The sequence below is a fragment of the Carettochelys insculpta genome, chromosome 1 (assembly GCF_033958435.1).
Source record: "Carettochelys insculpta isolate YL-2023 chromosome 1, ASM3395843v1, whole genome shotgun sequence".
Taxonomy (NCBI): domain Eukaryota; kingdom Metazoa; phylum Chordata; order Testudines; family Carettochelyidae; genus Carettochelys; species Carettochelys insculpta.
In genome coordinates, this window is record NC_134137.1 from 133,558,428 (window position 1) to 133,582,607 (window position 24,180).

Sequence of the window (24,180 nt, forward strand, 5' to 3'; positions counted from 1 at the left end):
TTCATAGAGTCAAGGCCTACTTCAGGTGTCAGAGGACAGTTTTAATTCTGGTTCTGGCTGACTTGCTCTGAGTGGGAGCTACATGAATTATAATGCATCTCAGGCAAGTCACTTAATTTCCCAAGTGGCAAAACAGAACATTGCTGCCACTGTCTTTGACCAGCACTGACCTTGGTGCATGGCACTTTGAAGAGCTAAAGAATTAGTTAGAAATTCCAGTAGAATGTTGAGGTGCAAAGCACAGCACCAAGGCAAGCTGACTGTAGATAAGGGGTTTTATGGTTGTAGTATCAAGGTAGAGTTGCATTGGCTAGAAAGGGTATGCAAAGTAAGGGAATCGCTACACCCCATGGTGCAAGTGAATTTTCCTCTCCCCCCCACACTTACCTTGAGCCTCCACCATATTCTTTCCCATCAGAAAGGTTGGAGAGAAACTGAAGTGGGACTTTTTTCCTCTAAAGCAATAACGCGTGTGAGGCACTGAAACAAAAAGGGCTAATTAAATCCAATTTAGTTATTGTGATGCAAGTTTGGGAGTAACCAGCTCTTAAGCTGCTCCCATCATCTTTTCTGCACAGAATTAATAAAGTGTGAGCTTATATTTCACGTTCATTCTTGTTTCTGTGCCCACAACAAAAATTCTCTCCTGTATCTGTTTAAGACTGTCTCATACTTAATGTTGTCCTAACCACTAGTCTCACCCCCTTGCCTAGCTGAGGTTCAATTCCACACCTTTCTGGACTCATTCCTATTGGCTTCCAGCTTTTCATAAAAGTCAGGACGTGAGGGGCAGGCAGTCCAGGGAGAGAATGAATTTGACTTTGTCTTTTTTTGTTCCTTCCCTCACCATTGGTTTAAAGTGCTACATCAGGAGTTGGCAACCTGCAGCTCTTCAAGGAGTCATTTGCAGCTCTGGTCACAGTCTGAGACTTCTGAGGTTTGCCTGGTCATGCTGCTTTAATTTGGGTTATAAAGTTGCTAAAGAAGTTTCACAAACTTTTACTGAGGCAGGACTTGCATAATACAATTAAAATATTCTCCCCAATAATAATGATCAGTATCATTAAAGTTAAGTGTGGTGAGAGGCTACAAAAAGCCTGTCCATGTAAGGATCCCTTTCTAAAGATCACTTTAAACAGAGATCGTTTACCATCAACTTGGAAAGCAGACTTTTTTAATTTTTAAATAAACTTCAAACCAGAAATGAATTCCATATGGTCCGAGTTTCCAAAAGGAAGATCAAAGGGGCCTCCACCTTACTACTGCATTAAGTTAATTTTTATTAAGTTCACAGAATCACCCACCACTAAGTCAGAGAACCACTATTTGAAAAGTCAGAATTTTAATTACTTAGCCTTTATTTCCATAATCATTAATAACATGATGCAATTTAATTTTGCCAAGGGGAAAAAAAAATCAAACTGATTACAAAAATTATTCACAAAGCAGCTGCACGAGTCTTCTTTTTATAAAGACTAAGCAAGCAATTAATGCATTTCTAACACAAACAATTACAGTGTTTTAAAAATGTTTCTACAAAAACCCCATGGTTTTTTCCACCTCCACTAATTCATATTTTGTCTGATAAGAATAAACAGTTTGAACCAACCCAGTCTAAAATGATCACATCAGGCAAAGGAGGAGTTTGTAAGACAAAAAGCCTATTTCAAAATTGCAGACTTTTTATCTTAGTATATAAAATGTTAGTCTAGAAAAACAAGTATGGATTGTATACATTTATTGTGCATGGAGACTGAAAGTGACAAAGCACCACCATTCTAAAGGCACAGGAAATACTGCATTACAGATTAAGGTATATTCCTTACAAAGGTTTTCTTCTTCCTCTTAAGCTTACAGTCTAACTAGGTAAAAAAGAACTGCTGCTAAAGTAAAAAGCAAGGTTGTCTATCCACACTTAGTTGCTGGCCAGTGATTGATGGATAGGGGGCTGGAAACAGCGTACATGTTCCACTGGTGTACCTTCTCCGTCACCAGACTTCAAATACTTGTCCAAGATAGTAATTATTTCATTGTTAAGGATCTGGAATTTGCGGATTCTGTCAACCATTTTCTTCAAAGGCTGCAACATCAAAAACATATATTCAGAAATGAAGGTTTGAGATAAAAAATCAGGACCAGCTTTGATAAAAGCAACAAGAGTGACTGCCTCAACCCATCAGTCTTCTGCCAATTCAGCACCTTGTGAACCAGTCTGTTTGTCTAATACTTTGGACCAGAGTCAAAGTTTCTTGACATCTTAAATGACAGCTTCTTGAAGCAGCTAGTCTTGGAATACAAGAGGAGAAGCAATTCTTGATTGAATGTTAAGTGCAGTGTGGGATATGGTCCAAGAAGGGACTGTAGCTGAACTGCTTAGTAATAGTGATCATAAAATAATAAAACTTAACAATCCTGTGGGAGAAACACTACAACAGCCTACCAGGATAGCACTGCATTTCAGAAAGGGAAACTAAACAAACTTGAGGAAATTAGATAGAAATTAAAAGGCACAGTGCCAAAGTAAAATCCTTGCAAGCTGCATGGAAACGTCTTAAAGACATCATATGACGGGCACCAATTAAATGTATACCCCAAATTAAAAAAAAAAATTAAGAGGACCAAAAAAGTGCCACCATTGTTAAACACCAAAGCAAAAGAAGCAGCTGGAGGCAAAAAACAGCCGTTAAAAAGCGGAAGTTAAACCCTATTGAGAAAAATAGAACAGATCCTGGCAAGTGAAGTGTAAAACTGAAGAAGAACAGGTAGCCAAGGACTCAGGGAAAAAAAAGAAGTTAAGTACCTCTGAAGCTTGCTAAACAACCAGCTGGGTGACTGGACAATTAAGATACTAAAGGAGCACTCAAGCAGGACAAGGCCAGTGTGGAGAAACTAAATGAATTCTTTGCATCATTCTTTGTGGCTGATACGAGGGAGATTCCTAAACCAGACCCATTCTTTTTAGGTGCCAAATCTGAGGAACTATCCCAGATGGAAAGGTGGTTTTGAAACAAACGGATACATTGAAGAATCAGAAGTCGCCAGGACCAGATGGTATTCACCAAGAGTTCTGAAGGATCTCAAATATAAAATTGCAGAACTCCTAACTGGGTTGTCACTTATTTAAATCAGCTTTTGCACCAAATGACTGGAGGATAGCTAATATAACACCATTATTGGGGAAAAAAAAAAAGTGGGTTGGGGGGGCGCTTCAAAGGATATTCCAGCCATTACAGGCCAGTAAGCCTTATTCAGTACTGGGCAAGCTGGCTGAAACTACAGTAAACAGCAGAATTGTTCACACATAGAGGAACATGATTTGTGGGGGGAAAAGTCAACATGTTTTTTGTAAAGAGAAATCATGCCTCACCAATCTACTAGATTTTTTTTTTGGTCAGGGAAGAGGTCAACCAGCAGATGGACCATGGTGAGCCAGTGACTGCTGTGTATTTACATTTTCAGAAAGCCTTTCACAAGGTCCCTCATCAAATGCTCTTAAAAAAACCCAGTGTCATGGGATAAGAGGAAAGGTCCTTTCACGGAAAAATAGTGGGTTAAAAAGATAGCAAACAAGGGCAGAAATAAATAGTTTCAGAACGGCTAGAGGTAAATGGTTGTGTCTCCCAGGGATGCGTACTGGGATCAATGCTGTTCAACATATTCATAAATTATCTGGAAAAAGCGACATAGTAAAATAGGTTCATGATACAAAACTATTCAAGATAGGTAAGTCCTCAGCAGACTGCAAAGTGTTTACTCTGGGACCTCACAAACAGGATGCCTAGGCAACAAAGCGACAACTGAAATTCAATTTTGATAAATGCAAAGTAATGCACATTAGAAAACAATTGAAATATAGACGTATCAAATGATGGGGTCTAATTTAGCTGTGGCCATGGGAGAAACGATTTGGGAGTGACTGTAGACAGTTCTCTGAAAATGTCAGTTCTCTGAAAACTCAAGTGTGCAGCAACAGTCAACAAGGCTAATGGGATGCTGGGAATTATTAGGAAAAGGATACCTATTTTCTCTCTTTTATTGCCTCTAAATAAATCTATGCTGCACCCACATTTTGAATAGAGATCTGGTTGCCTCAGCTTATAAAAGGTATGCTGGTATTGGAAAAAATACAGAAAAGGGCAACAAAAATTATTAGGAGCATGGACCAGTTTCAACATGTGGAGAAATTAACAACACTGGGAGTTTTCAGTCTAGAAAAGAGACGACTAAGAGGGATATAAAAATCATGACTGATGTGGAGAAATTAAATAAGGAAGTGCTCTTTAGTCCTCATAAAGCAAGAACTACAAGTCAGTAAACTAACAGGCAGTAGATTTTAAGCAAAAGGAAGCATTCACATATTGCACAGTCAGTGTGTGGAATACTTTGCCAGAGGATGCCAAGATTGTAACAGGGCTCAAAACATTAATTAGATAAGGTTCCTAGACGATAGATCCATCAGTGACTATTAGCCAGGATGGGCACAGATGGATGTCCCAAGCCTCTGTTTGCCAGAAGCAGGGAATGGGGAATAGGATGAATCACTATCTGTTCTTGTCATTCTCTCTAAAAATCCTGCCATTGGCCACTGTTGGAAGGCAGGATGCTTGGCTAGATGGACCTTTGGTTTGACCTACTATGGGCTTCTTATATAATGGAAAGAGAAAACCGAGCCAATTCTTAAAAGCCTGCCCCACAAGTGGTGTGCAGTCTGGATACATTATGTTTCCCAACCAGTGCTAGATGCAAAAATCCATTTAAAATTTGTTTTTGTTGTTAAAAATCTACTCTACTCACTGCAATGCCAGAAATAAGCCTTGGACATGGGAATTACAACTTCAGTAGGACTAACCCTGTTCTAAGGCTACATATACACATCTAGATGGCATCATGTTTCATTAAATGCAAGAAAATCCCATGTCACAGTGAAAGGTAAAGCTTGACTCAGTTACAATCCCATCCTAAACATAGGGTGCTACTAGCAACTGCCCTACTGACTTGTCTCGTGCTGTGATTAATTTTGAACACTCCACTTTAAACAGGGATGGTTCTAGGTCTCATGCAGCTCCATGCAAATGATTCTAGTTTTCTCACTCAAGTCATTTCAATGAGAACAAAACCAGTGGTTTCAACATACCACATTCTTGATGACCTCATCTTTGCCATCGTGCTTTTGCACCTTCAGCAAATGGTAGCAGAAATCCAACACATCAAAGCGACGTTGCTGTCCCAAGAGCACAATGATCATACAGCCAGCCCAGTGCAACCCATCTCCAAAGCACTGCCTGTAACAGAGTGCAAAGTTCAAGAAAATTACACATTTCACCTAAAATGTCCCAAAACAAGTTTGCATGAAATACTGAGTCATCAGAAATTCTCTCAAAAACAGGAGACTAAAAGCCATGCATAGGATATTTTAGAGGCTGGGGTTTAAAACTCTATCATGTAGGGTCATTCTCTCTTAAATTAACAATTTTTAGGAACTGCAAGCACTAGAAATGCTGAAAATCTTAATCCAATTTTAAGTGCTTCCAGAAATATTCACTCCCCCATTGTCACATTATCCAACAGGACAAACTGTCAGTCCTACACCACACATTTATCTGGTCTTTGTGGACTCAGGAGAGCAATATCCTAAGACTTCCGTTCCACAACCGGCTAGTGACAGGCAATGTAGTTCAGAATCTTTCCTTTTGAAAACTATCAAACAAAATGCAGAACTGGAGATCACAGGCCACTAACTCCTAACTGCTCATTCTTGCTGCTAACCCACAGAAAAGTTAAATTACTTGTGAAAGTTATCAGAGGGGTAGCTGTTTTAGTCTGTAGCCACAAAAACAATGAGAAGCCCTGTGGCACCTTATAGACTAATAGGTATTTTGGAGCATAAGCTTTCATGGGCGAAGACTCACTGACAAAAGTTTATGCTCCCAAGTAACTGCTAGACTGTAAGGTGCCACAGGATTTCTCGTTTTTGTGAAAGTTATTTTACTTAAAATCAGCAACTTTAGTGATAAGCATCACTGGTGCGGAGAAGTGTGTGCTAGGATCTCTTCCTTATGCGACTTTTTATTATGTACCAAAGTATTTAAAATGGATTATTTTAAGAGATACAATCACGATCTGTGTTCTTGTGCTAATAGATCCTTTCAGTGCAAGCAGCACTTTCTCTTCTTTTCTCTATGCTTGCCTCACTGAGCCATCGCAAAAATATGAACACCCCCATTATGTTTTGCATCCCCACTTCTAGCATGGAAATACAGTAAAGTACTGTTGCAAATAAGTACATAATGGGCAGGCTACAATACATACTCTACAGTAAACTCGTGTGTTCCCACAGGAATGCAGTACACAAACTGCATTGCACTCCAGAGACGGTGAAATTCCACACATTCATCCACGTGCATCACACCATTGCTGGGAAGAGGACCCCGCCAGATTGAGTCATCCAGGAAGGTCCGAATCCTGGTCAAAATGACCTCAAACATAGACAGGCCACAGCAGAGGCGTTCCTTGGTCAGCAGATCTCCTTCCCTTGCTATTGCAATTTGCTAAGATTGAGAGAAGGAAATAAAAAGTGAGCGAAACAGCATTGCAGATTAGTTATGGGACGTATGGTTTCTCTTTGAACGCTTTGTATTAAAACAGGATGAGGTTTTATTGGGGTGTCATGCTGATCTAAAAAAACACAACCCCCCTCCCCCAAATAAAAAAATAAAAACCTGCGGCTTGCCTGTGCCACCCAACTTGGGCTCAGGTTGCAGGGCAGTTTCATAGCAGTGTAGTGTATTTCTGGGCTCCAGCTGGAGCCCAAGTTCTAAGACTCCTACCCAGACACAGCAGTAATATTGCTACAGCCTAGAGCCCGGTGAGCCTGAGTCCACTGATAGGAGCCAGCTGTGGGTTTTAATTTGCTGTGTGGACATATCCCAAGACTACTGTGGGACAGCTGACTTGCATTCCCCAATCCCAGTTCTGCACTTCACTTTGGAGCAGATTCATGAGTGCATGAGGAATGGGCTGTTTAAACACAAGAAGCATTACTAGCCAGGTCACTAGATTTGGCTTTCCTTTTTGCACCAATGCTTTTAAGATTTGACTGCTTTCATGAATTCTCCTGAGGTTAACTGTCAAGCGAAATACTGACTCTTGGGGTTATGTATTTATGTATTTATTTATTACCCACTCAATGGAAGAAAAGCTTTTAAAGGCTTTCTGAGGGAAAAGCTCACCCACCGCTGGAGTGCGCCCAGGTTTGAAAGTGTTTTTGGGGTTGGTGTTTTGTTTTGTTTTTTTAAACTGAAATGAATCAGAAGACAAAAATTGGTGTGTTCAGTTCTCTGCTGGATGGCCCAGGGAATGGACCCTTCTTCACTTATTGCTAACTCCTGGGCCTGCTGCAATCAGATGCTGAGGTACTTAAAAGCAAGCACGAAGATATCTATACAACGGTATTAAACTGTGATTTATAATCAATACCTATTTTCTCTGTGTGGTACCAGCTTGTGCCTTCCCACTGTAAGCTCTCTCTAGCAGGGAACATGTCACCGGCTCAGCACAGCTCACCCAACTCTATCCATGCTGGTAAAAATAGCCTGAACTGTATAACTGACAACATTCCCTTTTGGCCTCCCCCAAATTCCTATCTCAACCACAGTTTGTCAGTTGTTGAAGCAAACGGGGAATGAAACATATTCAACAAGGAAACAGAGGAGAATGGCACATAGACGGCAAGAGCGGCTTATTGACAAGGTACAGAGGAGGAAGAATATTCTCTTTTGGTAATTAATTTTCCAGGAAAGCTCAGAACAAATAGAACAGTTGGTTTCTGAAAAGGTTTTGATTTTATCCAATTTGTTCACTGAGTCACAAGAGAACAAATGACTTTTTTTTAAAAGGTCACAGAGCAAATCAGTTGCTTTTGGTGGAATTTGAACTGGGAGACCCCTGGGTACAAATCCTTTGCTTTACACATTATAGCACAATAGTGTATATGGAAATTAATAGTTTAATCCTCTCCCAAAATCTAACATGTCACCTCTGCACTGTACCAGACATTTAAACAATAAGCCACCTGCACACATAAGCTGCTGGCCAACTTTACTGAATCCATGGATTTCCTAGAGGACCTGTTGTGTGAACAATTTGAGTGACATTTGGTACTGGTATTGTCAGGTTTCTTGTGCAATGGTATTTCTGCCTAAAATGCCTGGAGCACACTATGTAAGACATTACCTGGGGTGTTCCTAATCTTTCAATCAGAGGAACAAGATGGAGTGGAGCATACTTTGATTCTAGTCTTTTCATTTTGGCATCAAGTCTTTCACCCTCTGAAATGGAAAAAACACAACATTATCTTTTAAAGTTGGGTGGCTTCACTTTATAAACAATGAAAACTGCAGTACCAAAATCTGTGTTTTTATTACAGTTTATTTTCTTCAAAGTAGGAGTTGTGTGTGTAAATTATTCCTTTAATGAGTAAATTTAATTTAATGGCTTGCTTTTTCTTCAGTATATATTTGATGCACAGTATCCATTAATAGGTTTATTCTGTTAACAATATTACGTTATACAATCAAGGTTAAAGAAACTAACTATACAGGCAAAAACTCATCATGAAACTAATTTTGTTATTAACTAGTTTTTGCTCTCACAATAAGCTCTTATGCTGTTTCAAACATACTTTGACCGCCACACATACTAAGCCCATTAAAATCACTCATCTCATGCAAAATACTTATCTCCAGAAGATGACGTTATATTGAAAGTGAAGTTTTATAAATTGAAAGGCTTAAAAAAAACCCCAAACACTCATCACTGGTGAGCAGGAAATGTTCTCTGATGAGGGGATACATAAAGTTTGCAAAGATATGGTTAATCTGATGGCTGGCTACAGGGACCTGAGTAACTGCAATAAATCTGTTAAGGCTCTTTTGCTTTGATATTGATGTGAATACTATGAGCTGAGGCACAGAAAGATCTGTTGCTTCAAGCTGTAGGGAGGAGGCAGGAAAATAGGAGGAACAGTAAACGTAGTGGGGGAAGGATGAAATGGGGGAACGGAGGATGCTTACCCTCCTGCAGTCTGGAAGGAGAGAAGAGAAGACAGACTGGAAGGAACAAATCCTGCAAGATACTGAACACCGTATTCCCAATTCAGCAAAGCATTTAAGCACGTGAAAAGTCTGTGGCACCCGTGCATGTAGTTAAATGTTTTGCTGGATCACAGACACAGTACTCGGCATCTTGACGGATCCAGCCCTAAACCTCCCCAAAGCCCAAAGTTCATTTTGCACACCTAGAAGTCAAGGCTGATATGGAACCTCATAGTAAGGGCAGAATCATGAAGCAGGCGTGAGGCAGCAGTGGCTCTCTCACTAGCGTGCTGCACAAAGTGTTGATTACCCCAGCCCAGGGAGCCCTGGTTAGCATGCTTAGACCTCCTGCTCTTCTGTGTACCATACAATTTTCAGGCCCGCAGATACTCAGGAATTTGCTGTCACTGAAGATGAACAGCACTCGTGCAAAGCAAGTTTCAAAATGATGAATTCACCCACAAGGAAGCAGCAGAGGGGGTAATACTGCTGGAGAACAGGTGCTCATTCAACCCATACCTTTGACATGAACCCTTGGCAATATATTTTGGAATGGTGCAGCATGCAACAGGTCACACACTTCCTCCAGTGACTAGAATAAAAAGGAATAAGAAGCATTTAGGGGTTAAAAAACAACCACATTAAGGGCACCAAACTCTGCCTCCAGATCCACACTGACATTCTATATCTATACAGAGTGGCCAACACCAGAGGGCACCAAGCACTTAGAACAAAGGGACAGCGCTTTGGGCTCCCTTTTCACAGCAGCACTTAGCAGCAGTCTGACATCTGCAGGTTTGACATACAGAGTTACAGCAACTCTACTCCCAACCAAAGGTGGCAGTTTTCAAAGGAGAGAGACTATTTACTGAAAAGACTAAAGCATACTGATGAATTTCTGTGTTGAAGGGGCAGACGGATCCTGTGCAGACGCACACAAAAGTGAATAAAGCAGTGAGACCCGTTTTCATTTTCAACAACACTGTTCCCTTTTATCACCCACAAATGTCTCCCAGAAAGTCAGTTTCTAGGCCAGGAGGCTAATGATGGGATCCCAGCATGGAACAATTTCAAATCTTTAAAATATAATGAATAAAAAAATTGTTTCACAAACACTTAAAAAAAAATATCCATGGAGCTGAACGCATCTGCCCCTGGAAACCGCAGCGTGTTCAATGTATGAAACAGCCAAATCAGAAGCTGAGGTAAGAGCTAGAACTCACGCCAGGCCTCTTCAGAGCAAAACTTGAGAAACATCATGTTTTCATTTTCATACATGACTGACATTAATGATTATAACAACAATGCCCGCAGAGAGGAGAGAGGATTTAATGTTCCATGACTTCTTTCAGTCAAACACGAGGCTGTGGCCCTTTTCCACGGACATTAAGCTATTGCTCAGTGAGTAAAATCCTTTAAAGATCAAGCTACTTAGATGCACGTATTAGGAGCAATAGTGTGCAGTTCTACTGTGCTAACACCCAAAATGGGACAGGAGCTCATCATACTACCAGGCACACTACACGCATAGGGAAGAAACAATCTCTGCCCAAAGGTTTCCAATCTAAGAAAGACACAAGCAGATGTAGGGTAGGGCTCTGGGACACTAGACTCACACAAGCTTTATACCTTCTAGACTAACAGATATTTTGGAGCTTAAGCTTTTGTGGGCAAAGACCGGCTTCATCAGATGCATCTGACAAAGAGGGTCCTTGCCCATGAAAGCTTATGCTCCAAAGTAGCTGTTAGTCTATAACGTGCCACAGGACTTCTCGCTGTTTTTGAAGATACAGACTAACACAGCTACCTCTCTGATACAAGTTTTATAATTTCTGTAGGCCAACTCTACTGCATGCACCAGGAGTGCCTTGGACCCCTCCCTGCCCCCTCTCCTTCCCTCCCAAAAACCTAAAAGCAAATGCACACAATGAACTGGCACAGCTTTGTTAGTGACAAGTTTTTGCGGTTTTCATAGGTGGAGAAGAATGGCAGCAGAAGGGACATTAGAGTGAAGAAAGCAGGTAAAAGGAGAAGAGGGACAGTCACTCGTTACATCAATTGCCTGCTGAATTGCAGCAAGTAGCATAATCACCCTGACAAACGCTAGCCTAAGAAGGGCTGTATGGGAAGTGACGGGGAGCTGGTCCCCTATGCTTACAAGGCAATGTGGGTAACATGAAGATGCTCGTGGGGACAGATGACTGGTGGGTGGGAAAGGCTAGGAATACTGCCACAACAACAACAACACGTGCGTGTGCTAGCTAAGTAAAACGTGGCTATATTTCTAAGGCCTTAGTGTAGAGACTAGGAGCTTCCGTGAACTGTGGGTGGGGGTGAAAAAGGCTCCACAGAAGGGATTCAGGAAGGCATTACTGTGATCCAAACAAAGAGCCAGGAAAATCTTAGCGGTGCCATTTTGAATAGATTATTTGAATGCTGCGGTAGTGAAGGCCAGAAAAAAGTTTGCAGTTGTCATGAAGCAAAATGGCAGAGGCGTGAAGATGTGTTAGCTGCGTGGACAGAGAAGAAAAGACAGATATTGAAAGAAGTTGAGTAGGAAGAGGCTGAATGTTTGGACACAGCCTGAACCTGTGTGTTTAGAGAGAGGTACAGAAGTCAAAGATGACACCCCGATTACAAGCTGGCAGGAACAATGACAGAGAAATGAGGGTTTGGGGAAGACAAAGAGGTCAGCTGAGATTCATATGGCGTCTAAATTAAAGTCAGAAAGATGTTCTGAGATGCAGGGCTGGACAGAAGAACACAGCTGCAGAGATCCAGATTTGTAAGTCATTAACACAAAGATGGGAGTGAAAACTGCCTTTGCTGATAAGAGCACCTAGCAACGGGCTTCAGAGTGGTAATTGCAGCAGGACCGAGGTGGTGTGCAGGGGTGGGGATGAATACCTACAAAGGAAGAGGAAAACAATAATCCATTAAATGAGATACTGAAGCAAGAGCCGAGAGTAGGTAGGGAACCATAAAAGAACAGAGACAATGGAGGACAGTGTCAAAAACTACTGAGATAGGAGAACTGTTGCCACCTTTGCTGCTACACTGGCTTCCTAAACACCAACAATACAGCTATTCCTATTAATCAGGCATGGCAGATTGATTGAACAACTCATAAATCAAAAAAAAAAAAAACTCACCGAGTTGCTTACTAGATATCTCTAGGTCATCAACATATTTCAGACAGATATTTAAAATCAAATTCAAGTCTGTAGTTTTATTTTAAGGCATCATTGAGGATAATTTGTGATGAACATTTTGGACACATAGTGTTGGAGCAACTTCCAAAGCACATACCAGACTCTGCTCAATGAGTAGGCAGAAGAGCACAGCATTTCCCACTTCCCGCAAATTCTGGAAGCACACAGTCTTCAATTCTGCATATTCAACAATGTCCTTCAGCTGGTGGTGGAAAAATTCCAGGATACCTGAGATTTTTATGTATTTTTTAAAAGAAAAAGGTGAAAACGTGAGGAATCAAGGCTGATTAATTCAATAGTTGCAACATAAACACCTCTTAGCTTTCTGAAATCTGCTGATAAAAAACCTGGATAAGCGGATAAAATCATGTGGGTCACACCTCTATTTTCCCCTTTACAAAATCAGTAAGCAATGGGGTGAGGCAGAGACTGGAACAAGAAGGAAAAATTGCTTTAGATCCCAAGTTTCCCACTAGCTCACTGAGGAAGAATACAATTGTAGAGCTTTGTACAATTTTTTTTTCCCCAGTAGTATCTTTCACACAAACTCCATTGCCAAAAACACCTACCATTTCTAAACTGGTTTCTATAGAGTACACAAGATTTAGCAGCAGCCCCTATTAATGTTCTTAAATCTTTATATATCATATAGAAACTTCGACCACACTACTTGGATAGAAATGTGGGATGAGTCATATTTTGTTCCCGCAGAGACCGTGGATGGGCCAAGGAATGAGAGGCTCCACATGCACTCTGAGATCCCAGTGATCTGCACTGAGTACCAAGTCAGAAAATGGTGTGTACACACATTGTGCCCTCTTAATGAAAGAAAAGTCACGATTTATCCAATGACTGCCCCTTTATGTATATTAATGAGGAATTTCAGCATCAAGTCCAGATAAAATAAAAGCAAATATAGAATTAAGAATCTTCTAAGGATCAGAATACGGCCAGCCTAACACTGATGATTTCTACATCTAGCTGATTTCACTGAGTAAGTCATCCATACGATCTTGTTTTAGTAACAATTAAGATTGTGCCATAATCATGATGCCTTATGAAAAATGTACACAGTCATTGTACCAAAGAGAAAGAAAACAGATAAGAGAGACGAGAGTTAAAATAACATCATCATCAGCTGTTTTTATTATGCTAATGAATGCTGCAAATTCTGCTTTTTAACAGAATTGAGGTCATGCAAGAGGACAGGAGCAAATCATTGGACACTAGTGTAGGTCAATACTTAAAACAAGGGGAAAGAATGGGTTTTGAGGAGGTAAGTGATGACATTCGTGCAGCGAATGAGGGTATATAGAATAGGAGGAGGGTAGTGTGAAAAATGGAAGCAAGTACAAGATGAAACAAGGTGTGAAGAGCTGGTGAAGGGGAGAAGCCCCAGATGTGCTATAAACTGCAGCAGTTGGCAGAGGTAACTGTATAAATAATAGACTTTTGTAAGGGAATTGATTTAGCTGATAAGAGATTATTTGTCCTTCTACACCTGGTTCATAGTGAACATACATGCTGATAAAAAGGTTGAGACCTTTTTGTCGGCCTCAAAAAACAATTGTCAACAGGGGATCATCACAGAATGGGGAGTTTCTAGTGGGGTTCATCAGGGCTTATTCTACGAAGTAGCTATAAAACCACTGCTGATAGAATCTGCGGATGGACAGGTTAACCGGGTGGTAAATAATGACAAAGACAAGGCAGTAATATATAGTGTGTTCTGGATCACTTGGAAATCTGGGCTCAACACTCACAAAATGCATTTTAATACAGCCAAATGCAAAGCCATTCCCTGCAGAAATGGAATTTAAACATGTCTATAGAAAGCAGGTGGGGAGACAACACACAGAACTATACCCTGGAAGGCAAGGATTTGGGATTACAGTGGTCAAACAACTGAAGGTGAGCTCCCAGTGTGCAATGCTTCTTTGATTTAATTTGAATTTGTCTGATAAAATTCCAGCAATTGGTTCTTGTTAGGACTTTTCCCACTCAGCTAAAGAGGTCTTTAGTACTTGGTATTTTTGCCCTACTGAGGTACTTATGCACCATTATCAAATTCCTTTGGTAAGATTTATATTTAGGAGAATGAAATAAAATATTGTATAGCCACACAAAGTAAAAGAGCTCCTTGCATCCACGCTCGGGGGGCGGGGGGACACCTCTGCTTCCTTTGCACTGCCACAGTCTCCATAAAGGATACTCTTTTAAAGGAATGCTGTTTTAAAAAGGCCCTCCTTTATAAACATTTAGCTGCTTCCCATTTCACATGCTGCTACCCCCCTTCACCTGCCCTTGAAGTTATGGCCTCAGAGCCGCCTACCATCTATTTTGGTTTAGTCTAGCCAACTACCTATGAGAAGCACACGAGACACCAAAAATGTTCTGCTGAAAATATTTTTAGCTTTGTTTCAAATATGCCACTAGAAGCTTATGATGTGGTTTTGTTGAACAGTGAACTTGTTTTTAATCCACGCTCTGGGCCCACAATTTAGAGTAACTGCATTTCCCAAGCACCAGGAACGTGCTGCTTTTACTGGGAAAAAAAAAAAAAAAAAAAAAAAAAAAAAGGCTTTGTCCTAGATTGTTTTTTTATAAATCCCTGAGACAATGAAATGTCAGCAGGACAAGTGAGTGCAAAGACTGCCTCCACCTCTACTGTCACATGCTGCCACTCTGCTCCTTCACCAGCCCCTGCCACCGTGGGACTTCCCAGAGAACAGCAACATACACTGACCTGAGGCACCTGATACAGGCTCACCCTGCCTCTGGCAAGATGGAAGAATTCAAATCCTTGTTTGATTCACAGTAGGCTGAGGCTTTGTAAAATTAATACTAATATTTGTGCTCATGCAAATTTTAGAGTAAAGCTCATTATGAATTAAGTTCTAGAACCAGAAGGTGGAATAAAGGTGGTTATCAAATGCCACTACCAGCATTCCCCACATGCAATCACCACCTTCTGCAGAGGGTGAACAAACTCCCCGTACAGCTCTAAACTACACAAGTCAGATGCTACGGAACCATTAAACAAACAGCCGCAGTATATGCCCGAGATCAGCACAGAAAATATCTGCTAGCTTTGGCTACCGCTTCAGTGACACCAACCTTTGCCTACATCTGACCAAGTCATAAGTAGTACATATGTGGCTTTTGTGAAAGACAAGGAAATAATATTTAAGAAATGAGTCAGAAAACCTTTTTAGGAGCCTTTAAAATAAGTCAAATCGCCAGAGTCCTCTCAGTGATAGTCTTGTTTGTCTGCAGCATTCCTTCTCCTCCTGGTTCATTTGTGAACATAAATGCAACAGGCACATTTGTAAGTGGGTAACTCACCTGCATATGTACAATCCCCAAGATAGACAAGTTTAGGGCTTTCTTCCCAGGCTTACAGTAATTTTAATTAAATCCCTTCATTTGTACAAGTCCAGGGAGGTACTAGGAAGTATTTAATGATATTCATAAATATAACCTCTGCAGCTGCCTTACACCACTTTCATCAGAAACAAAAGCTGTTTGATATAAAACGTCATTTCACCAATGCAGCAGATTAACAAAGGATTAGGCCTCATCTCTGCTTCCTAAATCCTATCTCGAAAGAGCTCACATGGCAGATGTCACGTGTCAGTGATGTGGTCTGGCTTTCTAAATTAATTAGCACACAGATTAAGTCAACATAGGCAATTTAAAATGGGCTGGAGTTCTCCAATTAAGACTACTTTTCCTTTTCTGTGAAACGATCCTGGCTCATAGCTAAAAATTGCTGATCAACTTTGTCCCAGAGGTCTAAAAGAAAACAAAACTGGCTATGTATGTTTAAAGTACAGACTAGTGTTATTTATTCTGTCAAAGAACTAAGCTGGGCTCTAAGATTTTCTGCAGACCATCTGCTGGGTTTTTTATTATGAAATTAATTTTCTGCTAATGCTCCCTATAAAATGCCTCCTAAGAAGCAGGGTCCTACAACACCACCTTTAATTTTATGTTCTCTCATAGAACTTTTAACACAAATTATGACCTGAACATGCAAAGAAATACACACATATGCAAAGAAATAACGTTATGTGCTCTGTGTCCCACTGACTTCAGTTGAATTATGCTCAGTGCATAAGGTTAAGCACGTTTTTGTTTTTGAATGATCAGGGCCTACATGCATTATACTCATAGGCTATTGTATTCCATCAACAAAAATGTGTTATTCTGTTTTTCCACATCTTGTAGATTACTTATTGTCTAGCCAAGGTCACTGCATTCCAGCTGATGAAAATGCTGTTTCAATTTTGGCCTTGTTTTCTGACAACAAGTTAGAATATTTTCCCCACTCAGTAAGTACAGAGATTTGAAGACCATCTCCAAGGTAATCAACTTTCAAATTACCTCACTGAAATTCTTTCATTTTCCTTTCTGCAATGAAATCTCAAACTCAGAACACTAAACCCTGGAGAGTCATTAAAGTTCCATTTTGGTAAATAAACTTCTATCAGAAATTGGAAAGTACCCTTCCCTTCCTTCTCCCTACCCCCTCAATAGTCTCCTGCCTACCTCCGCCATATTCCCTGCCAACACACTCATAAAAGCCCCATGTGAAGCCCTGCTTCTTCCCTCCAAACTCGCTCCCCAAAGGAGACACTCCAGAGCAACTTATAACTTATGTCCTTCCAGTCTCACCCCAGGCTTCCATTGAGCCTCTTCCCCACAGATGAGCTCTGTTCTCATTGCTCCCAGTTTGTTTAAAAAAACCCCAAAGAATCAGCTGCTGTCAAAGTCTTTTGCTCTATCGGGGAACTCCAGTTTACATGCATTCAGGGCACTTTTCCTGATAGAGGCAAATAACTGTGGGAGAGATTTCTCAGGGGGTGAAACATTCCCACATATTTTAAGAGGTTAGAAAGTAATGGTTTCTGCCTGGTTCAGGAACTCTTTTAGGTCATCCTTTGTCCTATGGCAGTTTTTGCCTCCTCATCCCATTTTCATATATATTTTCCAAATTGAAGTCACAAAATTTGATATACTTTTTAAAAAATTTACTCTAATCCAGTTCTCAGGTTGTAATTTATTTTATGAAATAATAAGAAAAATATCTATCCCCTCTCAGGCTCGCCATTGTCCCTTTAAGAGCTTGAGAGCTACTGCAATGTCTCCTCCCTCCCCTCCAAAAACCCTTTTAGTTTAATGTAGTCATAAAAATATTTATCTAAAACACAGGATGAGTCAGTCACACACCACTTAAAGACCGTTTCTATGGAAACAAAATCTTTGGCAAGGAAGCCTCTTGAACTCAGCTGGCCGTATGTCCATCCTCTGTTCCTTTTAGCACAGACAATCAGTCATCAAAAATCCACAAGGACAGACATGATTGGAATTGCTCTATTTCCATATAATTAATGGAGCCCAATAAAACATTCCAAATGAGAACTCTGAGCTGTGTAATGTAATTAGGGGCTTTCCAACTGTGCTTTGATAGAGAATGACAGCTATTCATATGTAGATGAAATTTGGGAAACAGATTCTGAATTGATAAATGGGAGTACATTAAACCAGCCCAGCTTCCTATGCATTAAAGCTTTGGATCAGAGCTGTAACTTTGGTCTTTGTGGCTAGGCAGCTGAGACAATGAGAGCAATGCATGAATGACTTTGTACCAGAGAACTTAAATACCAGCTGACTATCTTCAGTGGTGCCCATGCTTCTTGCTATTACAGCTGGCTTGTGGTTTAAGATACTCATGCTGAGAGCTGTAGAAGACGGGGCAGCGGACGGCGCATAGATGTTACCGACTATACACGTCCCCCCACTAAGGTGATCCAAGAGGAGCAAAACATGGAAGAAATCAGTGTGGGGAAGAACGATGGCACAGAAGGGTGAGGACAGGGCATTGACTGTACAGCACAACACATCCCCCTCCCCCTCAGTGCTGGGTTGGAGCTGTGCAGGCCCGAGGGAGGAAGAAGTTCTAAGAGGTTTTACAGGGTGGAGATGGATGGCCACTGTCTGCAATATTTTCTCACCACAGAGAACACCACCATTTCCCTCTGATCACACTAAGCATTCTGCAGGGAGGGATGGAGTAGCAACCAACAGAGACCATGAAAGTATGGTTGTAGAGGCAGCAATACTGCGACTGGGGTGAGGGTCACACAGGAAGTAACCTGGACTTCATGAATCTTCCCACAGGTTTTCTATTTAGTTTTCTTCTACCACACCTATCGCCTTTGGTTTCTAAGCAACAACCTGCAGCTCACTGAGGGACACAACTAGCATCTGCTGTGCAAGGTTTCTCCTTCTCTACCCCTACAGGAAAAGATGACGTGTTTTTTTTTCTAAATGTCTTAATTTTTTTCCCCTTTGTTAATTAGTGATGACCTGGTCAAAGAAACACACAAAGCACTTAAAAAGGGAAGTACTGGGGTTTGGGAACGTTTACCCCACCACCACCACCCTGCCAAAGGAAGGCAGCTGTCTCCTAAACAAACGAGCTTTTCCCTTCCTGTAAAAAGAATCCTCTGAAGAGTCCTAAGCTAATTTCTCCCAGAAGCCCAAACTACTACTTCCCTGCTGCTCATTCCTCAGAGCAGGAGGGTCCCCAAAAGACTCTTCTGAAGGCATCACACCAAGGTGAAATTCAGCTCCCTAACCCTCATGCAGGCTTTACAATGAGATATACATACATGAATCATTTATAAAACCATACTGAAAACCAGAAATTAATGTTCTCTTATTAATGTTACGGTGCCAACATCAGAGGTAAACCAACCTGGGGAGCCATATTCGTGCCTAGGTAATCTACAGATTTTAGGCATCACTTCCATCAACGTCTTCACATACTGAAGAATCGTGCCCTGCAGCTGAGGGAAGACAGACATGCATACACAGGTTATTGCTGATGAACTCACAGATTATATTTACGCAGCTCATTCTACATACAAACTGAATCTAACATCTTATATTTCTTAACTCCTATAGGACCTCCTATAATCTTTTCACTCAAACAGATTTTTAAAGGAAATCACTGTAGTTGCATCTTCATGACAGGCTTTTTTTTTGTTTTATTAAAGTAGTACAGCAATTGTAACACACTCTTCGAGTGACCAGCTGTTACCATTTCACAGTTTTTGACCAAAAGACTCAAAGTGCAAACAGAAACTGAACTGGGTGATAATACAGAGCCCCAATTGTGCTAGTGGTCCTGATCCTTATGTACATAAATAACTTTATATATGCAAGTAGATCCAATTACATCCATGTGACTACTCATGCATGTGAAGGACTGCAGGTTTGGTGCCTAAATGCCTACATGTACAAATGTGTTAAAACTGAATAGGGTTTAAATTACAAAATGTAGCCAGTTTAAGGTATCTGTCATCAAATGATCAGGTAATTCCTTTCTAGCACTTGATAAACAAATGTGCATTATTTACCAATTATTAAATCACTCTCACTGTGTGCTACAGTGGCACTGGCACAACGTCCGTTACTAACAGACATCTCACGTAGGAAACGTAGCCCCAAACAGATCTATAAGAAGTTAAGATTCTTTGTTTGTTTGTTTGTTTGTTTGGGTTTCAAATCAAACATTCAAGTTAGGAAATGCCTGAATTAAGAATGTCCAACCAACATTAATTCAGACCCCCTTGAGCTCATGTACTGTGGTGCTGTCTTTAATTATGTTAGCATGTAGCCATTCAGCACAGTAGACTCTCAACTTGTGCATGAATTAAGTTCCTGGGGAGCCAGCTGCAATTCGAATTTCGCACAAGTCAAGGGAGGGGCATCAGCTCCACCCCCGGGAGCTGCTGGGGCCTGGGGAGTCCCCGTCAGCAAAGTGGCTGTGAACTGGCTAAGCAGTGCAGTGCTCCACCACTGGCTCCAGGCCCCGGCTCCGCCAGCTGGGGGGAAGCTGGGGGACAGCTGCACCACTGCACAGTCCACCCCCTCCCCCAGCTGGGGGAAGCCACATGCGCTGACTCCAGCCCCCGGGGGAACTTCTGGGCCCAGGGGAATCCCCGGCAGCAAAGGGGCTGAGAATCAACCAAGTACAGCCTCTTTGCTGCCAGGGATTCCCCGACCAGCAGAATGCAGCTGACTCCCAGCAACGAATTTGACTCGGGTTAACACAAGAAACGTGCAAGTCAAATATGTGAAAACTGGGGGTTTACTGTACACCGCTCTCTCCTCTCATCCAACCCATACCCTTGTCTCTGTCTCAGTATCTTCTCTTGGCTGTCTCCTCAGCCTAAATTTGGCCAACACCAAACTTTCCCATCCTCCCTGGCAAAGTTTCCCCACTTACCCACTCCCCATGGTTGTCAACACCACCAATTCGGGGGCTCCTCTGGAGTTTCTCCCCTCACACTCTTTCTTGCCCAACAGATGCAAAGCCTTAAATGAATCCCATTATTTCTGCCTCCTCCACATCTCTGAGATCCATCCTTTTCTTTCCAACCCTGTAGCCAAGTTTCTCATTAAAGCTCTCAACAAAAGGACGGATGGTGATATGTGCCAGCCCACGAGTATGTGGGCATAATTCTTGGCTTCACCACACTATTCCACTGTGACCTTCAGCAACCATGTAGCCTCTCTGTGCTTTAGTTCTCCCTTCCAAAGTGGCAATAGCCACGCTTCCCTATCTCATAAGGGTTTTGTAAGAACAAATATATTGAAGATGGTGAAGCAATGTGAGATGTGTTGGTGAAAAGCACTCCATGGGAGTGTATAGCTATTACATCCTACCTTGCTTAGCGAACAAATGTTCTACTTTGTCCCCTGCCATTTAAACATAACACAGCCACTAACACCACCCTTCATACATGACCAGATCACATCACTCCCTTTGTCAAATCTTTCCCTTCTGCTAGGGCATCAAGTTTAAGCTTCTTGTCACCCCTTCAAAAGCCCATCCCACCCTATTCAGAGATGCGGTGGCTGTGTGGTTAAGCCATTTACCTACAGTAATGAAAGTTAGGGGTCTGAGTCTCAATCTCACACAAAAAGGCCACCTCCAGTTCACCCAGCAGCAAAACGGGTAACTGACCCCTAGGAGTAGGATAGTCAAAAGCAACCAGTCTGATGGTGGTCATGCCACTGGCTTTGAAGCTGACATGCCTTAACTGTGTCATGTCAAAACCAGCATAGTCCCAACACCCTCCCTTCCACCTATCTCCAGTCTTGTCTACTTGCTGCTGAACTTCTCCCACATCTCTTCCATGTGGCTCCCACACACTGGTGTGACCTATCTGAGCTCAACCATGGCAGGTTTATGTCCCTCTTAGAGGCCCATCACTAGCATGCTGCCTTCGGTGGATCACATGGACTTGTCAAAAACTGTTTTGTTCTTTCCCCTAATATCTGCCTGTCCTTTGACTGTGAACTCCCTGAAGCAGGTGCCATCCTTGTTGACCTACCTTGTTTACAGTACAAGTCTCATGAGTTAGGGAAACAGTATAAACAATTAGACTAACAAAATGTTATTTGTGAAAACATGCTCTTAATTATACAGTTATCCACAAAAGTATCTCTGTACTGGTCAGATTTGAGATTTATCAGTGAAGTAGAAAGGTTGAGAGAGATCAAGATTTATTTTTTAAAGTTTAAAAATCCACCTCACATTCAAAAACTTCTGCAAACAAAATGCCACAATAACTAACGTGTCATTAAGTTTCTGCTTGGATAGCTCCTTATTATTGCTGCTACTGCACTCAAGTACTGAGGAAAAACATAATAGTAGTAATAATAATAATAATAATAATAATAATAATAAAAATAATAATAAGCCAACAGAGTTGTTAAAGTAACTGCAATCATAGAAGAGATAAGAATTCTAAAAGGTTTTTTTTGGGGGGAAGGGGGAGCGGGAGAAGGGATAGTGCAGGGGGAACATTCTACATCAATCCCTTCCTTGCTTCCAATTATGACAATAAAGTCAATAGGTTATTTTAAGTTGATGAGGCAGGAGAAGATGACAAATGCCAGGGTGGTAGATGTGGTATGAGGGGGGAAAAAGGAAGAGTTTTTAAAAAAAAAAAAAAAAAAAAAAAAAGATATCCGCAAATTCTTGCCTTATGCCTGTAAAATGCAATGCATGCTGGTACAGATTTTTTGGCCTTATGCTTCTACATGCCCAACAGCAGGCAATCCCTCCCCACTTACACACCGGCCATCTATAAAGATAAAGAAGAAGGTTGTGTGGATAACTCCGCTGACATATGGTCTGAACACTAGACTAAACAAGCTGGATGCTGTGCGTTGCTAGATCAGTCTTAAAGATTAAATCTTCCTTGTTACCCAACACTTGGTCAGCTGGCAGTATTACTGAAAACCGTGAGAGAAAGAAGGCGGAAAAAAGATTTCAGCTGTTACACAAATATGAAAAAATAAAAAAAAAAACCAAAAAAAAAAAAAACCAAACCTGTAGTGATCAGAACAAAACTAAGTTGCAGTGAATTGAGCTGAGCTGGAACACCTGTCCCTCATTTGTCTCCCACGATTGTCCAAATGCTAGCAATGCATTCTTTCCGCACGGGATTATCTAAACACACTTCTAAAGAGGAAGCCATCCTGTAGCACCTTGAAGACTAACAAATTTATGCATTAGGTCATGAGCTTTTGTGGGTAAGAGCTGAGATAGCTGAAGCAGCCTAGAGAATTTCAGAAACACACTTTCCATTATTTTCAATGGAATGTCTAGGATTGGGGTGGGGAACCTGCAACCCATGGGCCGGATCCAGCTCATTGCTTAATTTAATCTGGTCCTTGCATGGATGGCGCAGTCTCTCAAAGGTGATGAAATATTCAGGCTCATCATAAACCGGGCTCAGTCAACCCCAGTTGTGGATTTTTGGAGAGTTGGCTCCTACTGTGTTGGGATTCTGATGTTTTTGAGCTTCCCTTTGGGCTTCCAGGGCTCTCTTTTGGGCAGCTTTTTTTCCAGCAGTTTGTGCTTCTATCTCAAGCCTTCCTAATTCCTTATGTCTTTTGTGTTCTTCTCCTTCTCTGCAACTTGGGCCTGGTGAAGTTCCAGTTTGTGGGCCTCACTCTCTCTCATTTTGCTGTGTTTTCCCTGACTCTGTTTCCCTTACCCAAAACAAGAGGGCAGAAAATAAAAAACCAGTAAGCGCTTTGTCTAGTCTCCAGCCACCACACTTAGAACATACTTAAAATCACTACCAGTATCCAGAGCAACCAGCTGTGTACATTATCCTGCTGGTCTCTCCAGTGTGATGGGTTGGATCACACAGGTTGTCACCTGGTGGATTTATCATAGCACTGAACCCACATACCTGCCCTCTGGCTCACCCCACCACCCAGTCCTGCTGGTCCAGAAGTCCTGGTTTCCCCCCAAAAAGGCAGAGAGTTGGGGTAGTAGCCCCTCACCAAAGCAACCCAGAACAACCAGCTCAGCTCTGGGAGGGCTCAGCTATAGGGATTTGCAAGCATCCAAGAATACAGCAGTCACGAGGGACCAAAATTCCATATAAATCCATCATATTCTGTTTAAAAATGTTACACAATAAAAGCTCATAAAGATGTTCAACCCATTTATCAATGACAGAGAGATGCACAGCTTTGGCTCCCCCACAGGTCATTATTTACACTGTGCTTGGTAATACATGTAAGCATAAAAAGTAGGATTTAAGCAATTGAAAATGAAAACAGGAAGATCAAATTAAGTTAGTAATCTAAAATAAAACATGACAGCCAATCCTAATATGCTAAGGCTATGGCTACACTGTGGTTGCTACAGTTGTATCCTTAAATACACTGTGCTTGAAATAGCATATTCCATTTTTGTTACCCCTTGTTGTGAGGGGGTAGTGGAAACTTCAAAATAACTCTTATTTGGAAACAAGTTAAACTTGAAGTAACTTAAC

The 24,180-nt window shown here is 41.4% G+C and overlaps 1 protein-coding gene across 3 annotated transcripts in view; it reads right to left on the bottom strand.

Annotated features, from left to right (window-relative positions):
- Positions 1-1,340: 1,340 nt before the first annotated feature.
- Positions 1,341-24,180, bottom strand: part of CYFIP1 (cytoplasmic FMR1 interacting protein 1) — a 127,458-nt gene continuing 104,618 nt past the window's right edge. For all 3 annotated transcript variants that reach the window (XM_074983298.1, XM_074983299.1, XM_074983301.1), the window contains exons 25-31: positions 19,068-19,158; positions 12,402-12,532; positions 9,612-9,684; positions 8,233-8,327; positions 6,310-6,548; positions 5,135-5,282; positions 1,341-2,080 (exon numbers count right to left, since the gene is read on the bottom strand). In XM_074983298.1, coding sequence (XP_074839399.1) covers positions 1,916-2,080; positions 5,135-5,282; positions 6,310-6,548; positions 8,233-8,327; positions 9,612-9,684; positions 12,402-12,532; positions 19,068-19,158 — 942 coding nt within the window. In that variant the 3' untranslated portion in view covers positions 1,341-1,915. The remainder of the gene's footprint in view (positions 2,081-5,134; positions 5,283-6,309; positions 6,549-8,232; positions 8,328-9,611; positions 9,685-12,401; positions 12,533-19,067; positions 19,159-24,180) is intronic.